This window comes from Nycticebus coucang, chromosome 4 (assembly GCF_027406575.1).
Source record: "Nycticebus coucang isolate mNycCou1 chromosome 4, mNycCou1.pri, whole genome shotgun sequence".
Taxonomy (NCBI): domain Eukaryota; kingdom Metazoa; phylum Chordata; class Mammalia; order Primates; family Lorisidae; genus Nycticebus; species Nycticebus coucang.
In genome coordinates, this window is record NC_069783.1 from 59,524,145 (window position 1) to 59,530,144 (window position 6,000).

At 35.4% G+C, this 6,000-nt stretch overlaps 1 protein-coding gene across 1 annotated transcript in view; it reads left to right on the plus strand.

Moving 5' to 3' along the window:
• Positions 1–5,497, plus strand: part of PEX13 (peroxisomal biogenesis factor 13) — a 36,829-nt gene extending 31,332 nt beyond the window's left edge. The window contains exons 3-4 of the mRNA XM_053589544.1: positions 1,688–1,813; positions 4,757–5,497. Of these exons, the coding sequence (XP_053445519.1) occupies positions 1,688–1,813; positions 4,757–5,055 (425 nt within the window). The 3' untranslated portion in view covers positions 5,056–5,497. The remainder of the gene's footprint in view (positions 1–1,687; positions 1,814–4,756) is intronic.
• The last annotated feature ends 503 nt before the right edge of the window (positions 5,498–6,000 follow it).

Genomic DNA, 6,000 nt, shown 5'->3' on the forward strand with positions numbered 1-6,000 from the left:
CTACTCAGGAGACTGAGGCAAGAGGATTGAGCCCAAAATTTTGAGGTTGCTGTGAACTATGACACCACAGCACTCTACCAAGCGCAACAAAGTAAGACACTGTCTCAAAAAAAAAAAAAAAAAAAAGACCAAAACTAAAATTTTTCTAAACAGAACCACTTTCAACTAGTACTATTAAACATTCTTAATGGCTTTGGAAATCAGATTTTGCTGCAGACTTGGTTATATTTTTAATGAATTTAACCTAGGGAGGGGCCTGTGGCTCAGTGGGTTAGGCGCTAGCCCCATATACTAAGGGTGGAAGGTTCAAACCTGGCCCCCGGCCAAACTGCAACAAAAAAATAGCCTGATGTTGTGGCAGGCGCCTGTAGTCTCAGCTACTCAGGAGGCTGAGGCAAGAGAATCACCTAAGCCCAGGAGTTGGAGGTTGCTGTGAGCTGTGTGACACCACGGCACTCTACCGAGGGCGATAAAATGAGACTCTTAATCTTTACCAAAAAAAAGAATTTAACCTAAAACCATCGGTACTTGTATGTAACAGTATTTATATGTAAACCTATGATTCATAAAATTATTTTGACAACAGCTAACATTGTTTCAATCACAACTAATATCAGTATCACACTGCTTCATATACCTCCTAGGCTGGCAAAACTTAAAATAAGACGCGATGTCTTCCTTCCTGTACAAGTTTACAGGAGATGTATTTTCCCTGCTCAAACCACAATGCCAGAACATTTTTTGGACCTCCATGCAAACACAAAGGAAATTTCCATATTTCAGAATCCATTTAACTGTGCAGTTGAGGAGCTTCCAATTAATCTTCATTTGAAAATGATTAATCTACAATGTAATGACATAGCAAAAAGCAAATTCCAAGAGAAGAATTTAATAGAATTATATTTTAGTCTGTTAATCTTCCAAGTAATGAATGTGCTCAATTAAAAGCACACACTTACTGCGCGCCTCCCCAGAAATGATTGGCTTAATATTATTACCATAGAAAGAAAAAACAAAAACAATAAAAGCTTTTGATGCCAGACATACCTTTAAAAAGCTGCTGATGAAAAAATCTTTTCTCATGTAGAAAGAGATTTCAGTTAAAATAATCAAATGAGATAAGTTAAAGTTTCTGGCTTTTTTGTTTATCACAGTTAAATAAATCTGTGTTAAAAAAAAAAAAAAAAGCACACACTTACAGAAGTGAAATATCCTCCCCCAGAATATTGCATCGAACTGCTAAGAAGTAGACCTGTATTAGTAAAAAAAAAGGATTCAGTTGTTACATTTAAAATTTTATCAATAATAAAGGGAAAAATTTTTCTCATACTATGAGTAGCTATGCAATATCCTTTATTTTATCTCTTGAACTGCAAAACCTAAAATATTTACTATCTAACCCTTTAAAAAAAAATTGCCAACCCTTGGCTTAACATAAGGGAACTGGAAGTTGGAGTTTAGAGAAAAGGAAAAGGTTTGTAATATTGGAGTGAATGTTTGATTGATTTAACATAGTGTTAAAGATTTACTTGTCAGGGGAAGACTTTTGACAGATATAAGATTTACTTGTCAAGGGAAGACAATTTATTTTGACAGATAAATTTATGCAGTTTGCAAATAGCCAATGAAATGTCTGCACTTTTTTACATTTTACTAACCTCATCTTAATTCCTAATTTGGTTTATAGGCAACATCAACTGGGCAAGTGGTGAGGATGACCATGTAGTTGCTAGAGCAGAATATGATTTTGTTGCTGTATCTGAAGAAGAAATTTCTTTCCGAGCTGGTGATATGCTCAACTTAGCTCTCAAAGGTAACAAATTATGAATAAATTGGAATTACCTGTGAATTTTTAACATTTAGAAAGGTAATGTTAAAAACTGCGACAAAGGATGTTGTTCATTATTTGTGGTGGTTACTAGAATCTTTAGATTTCCAAATTTGAGGGAGTCAGGGAAAATATCCCATCAGAGTTGTTGCAATAATTCTTTACTGAGATAAGGAAAATCCTTGTTTATGTAGTCTCTTCTAAACTCAGAACACATGAACTTCAAACTCCATTAAGCCCAACACAAAAATATGAGGTAAGTACTAAATGTAACAAATCTAATCAACCAGAGGACTCTAGCATCATCTAAGCATCCCTGTTTGCCCTTGATAACTGGGACTAATACTACTTTTTCTTATTATTTGAATAGTGTTTACTATTCTATTCAAATAATGGAAATTCTATTATAAATATTTTAGGGATTATTGTTATAAAGGATTATAGACCCTCAGCAAGAAATTTGTACATCTCAGGTTTATTTTTGAGCCAAGTCACAAATAGTTTTTAATGCCTCCAGGCAAGAATGACCTTTTCCTAGTAATGATTGTCAGGATTTTTTTTTTTTTTTTTTAATGAGACAGAGTTTCACTCTGTTACCCAGGCTAGAGTGCCATGGCATCAGCCTAGTTCACGGCAACCTCAAACTCCCGGGCTCAAGTGATCCACTTGCCTTTGCCTCCCCAGTAGCTGGGAGTACAGATGCCTGCCATAATGCCCAGCTAATTTTTTTCTTTTTTTAGTAGAGATGGAGTCTTGTTCTTGCTGAGGTCTGGAACTCCTGAGCCCAAGTAATCCCACCTGCTTTCACCTCCCAGACTACTAGGATTACAGGTGTGAGCCACCATACCTGGCTACAATTTTGTGTGTGTGTATGTGTTTGTGAGGATTCAGATTAATCCCCCCAAATTAACATTTTGTTGATAAAGGTATTAGTAACCATAACAGTTGTCCTTTATAGAATGCTTACTATGTACAAGGTACTATATCCTGTCCTTGTTTTACAAGGAGACTAGACTGTTTTACACACTAAGACTCAGAATGAGTTAAATTGTTTAGTATCACAAAGCTAAGGTGTCGTAGAGCTGGAATCTGAATCTAGGTTTGTCTGACTTCAAAGACTATGCTGTTAATCACTTTGGCTTTTTCATGGGAGTATCTATTAATGGGAACTTTAGCCTTATTGGTTTTAGTTACTCTACATAAGGATAATACCTTCAACGTTCTGAGCATTAATTTTATATGTAAATAATTGAAAATTATGCATCAAAGCCGGGCGTTGTGGTGGGTACCTGTAGTCCCAGCTACTTGGGAGGCTGAGGCCAGAGAATCACCTAAGCCCAGGAGTTGGAGGTTGCTATAAGCTGTGTGACGCCACGGCACTCTGCCAAGGGCAATAAAGTGAAACTCCATCTCTACAAAAAAAAAAAAAAAAGAAAGAAAATTTTACATCCAAATTGCTAAATCTCTGCCTCATCTCTTCTGACATAAAGCCTAGCTTCATATGGGTGCAGTGGCAGAAGGCTAAGGCAGGGGGATTGCTTGAGGCCAAGAGTTGGAGGCTATAATATATTACATGCTTATGAATAACCTCTGTACTCCAGCTAGGGCAAAATAATAAGACCCTACCTCAAGGAAAAGAAAAACCTAGGCTTTAGGTATTATATTTGTGTTTTTCTTTTAGTGAAAATAGTGGTTTACTACTTTGGATTTCAAAGAATGATTTCTTTTTAAGATTTATTGTTAGGGACAGCTAGAACCCAGATAATTAGTTTTAATCTAGATTAAAAATAAAGTCAAGAGTGGTTTCTTTTAATTGTAGTATTTTACTACAACTAATAATACCTCTTAACACTTTGGCCTCTTCGCTTTCCTCCATTGCTCTAGAAAAGTATGTTTGAGCATTTAGAACAAAATCATTCACACCCATGGTTAATTTAAGAGTTTTATTTTTTTCCTTTTATTATGGCATATTAAACATTTTTAAAAAATATTCTGCCTAAATCATAATATTGAACTAAAATTGTATCTGTTGAACAGCTTTTTGAAGACATGGATAAAATAGGAGAAAATGGCAGAGAAAATTGTTATGTTAAGTAATCTTTCTCACTCTAAGCTTAAGAGTATTATTTTTAATTTTTTGTCCTGTAGTTAGAGATACCTGGGTTCTTAAATTTTTTTGCCCATCTTGAATTAAAATTAGCATTCACTATCTATCATCAGGATGTTTATTACAGTCATTTGGGATGAATTTTATATTTTGGCTGAAAGTATGTAAAGAAAGATGATTACAGGCAGGGCACAGTGTAATTCTAGCACTTTGGAGACCAGCCTTAGCAAGAGCCAGACACCCATCTCTACAAAAAAAAAAAAAAAAAAAAAAAATAGAAAACTGAACCCAGGCACAATAGCATGCCCCTGTAATCCCAGCTGCTTGGGAGACTGAAGCAGGACTTTAGTCCATGAGGTTGCAGTAAGCTATGATGATGCCACTGAGGTTGCAGTAAGCTATGATGATGCCACTGATAAATAACTGTCTTAAAAGTGTTTCCTATACTTATTTCTAACTTAGCCTGTTGAGGAGGAATGAGATGTTCGTTCATTGAATTCCAATTTTACTATGAAAGACATTGATGTTTTCAGTTTTAAGAGAACTGAATCTCCTTGTCTTATGTATGAACCAACTAATATAAACTTTATTTTCAAGGTAGAAGAAAATATTCAGGAAGTGTAAAATAAAAAATATAAAATATAAGAATGGACCCTAAAACAGTTAAGTTTACTCAGCATTTGATTTTCAGTACACATGCATGTACTGTTTGTTTATATATTATGTAACACAAACTTTATGTAATAAATTTTACTGACAATATTCTGTTGGCCCTCCAAAGAGTATGTTCTAATTACAAAGCTGTCTTTTTTTCCAATCAGAACAACAACCCAGAGTGCGTGGCTGGCTTCTGGCTAGTCTTGATGGTCAAACAACAGGACTCATACCTGCAAATTATGTCAAAATTCTTGGTAAAAGAAGAGGTAGGAAAACGATGGAATCCAGTAAAATTTCCAAGCAACAACAGTCTTTTATCAACCCAACACTGATTAAAGGAGCCACAACTGCTGATTCTTTGGAAGAACAGGAAGCTGCCTTTGAATCTGTTTTTGTTGAAACTAATAAGGTTTCAGTTGCACCTGATTCCACTGGGAAAGGTGGAGATAAACAAGATCTTTGATAATCTTTCATGTTTGCCTGCAGAAAATTATTTCTCTCAAGGAAGTTAATATACAATCCAATGAAAACTTTGTTATTGGCTATTCCAGGTGTTCTGCTGCTAGAAATTAAAGTTAAACACTAGGATGTTGGTCTGGTGACCTGGTCACATTTTACAAGTTATTAGACCATGAGGACATTTCATCTAAACATTAAGATTATGAAAACTGCCTTTGTTTTCAACTTATTTAAATCCCTAGCTTTATTGGAAGAGTTAAGATTGATGAACTATAAAATGCATAGTTTGCTACAGTAGGGATCACTAATCCTTTTTAAACTTCTAAATTAATTGACTTGGAATACTCAGAAATTGAGTGATAACATAAATATGAGAACAGGCAAAATGTCTAATTTTTTTTACATCCTTAAGTATTGAATAATAAAATTTTCTGATCTCTGTTATATGCAGTGTTGGGTTTATGTTTTCATCCACAATTGATGCTATTATCTTTTATTGTATGTTTAATAATTTATCTTGAAAAAGTCACCAGAAGCATTCTGAAAGAGATGGTTCTAGAACGATAGAGTATTTAGCCCCAGTAATTTCCCCTACTATTAAGTCTGATATTTATCTTTCTTACAAATTATTTCTATTTCTTTTGAGGATCATATAATTCTTGATCTCTACAATCTGACTAGTTTTCATCTTGGACAAATTAGGATATATGAAAGGTTTACTTTCAGGTGGTGCCTGTAGCTCAAGCGGCTAAGGTGCCAGCCACATACATCAGAGCTGGCGGGTTCGAATCTGGCCTGGGCCTGCCAAACAATGACAACTACAACCAGAAAATACCTGGGCGTTATGGCGGGCGCCTGTAGTCCCAGCTACTTGGGCAGCTGAGGCAAGAATATCGCGTAAGCCCAGGAGTTTGAGGTTGCTGTGATGCCATGGCACTCTACCCAGGGC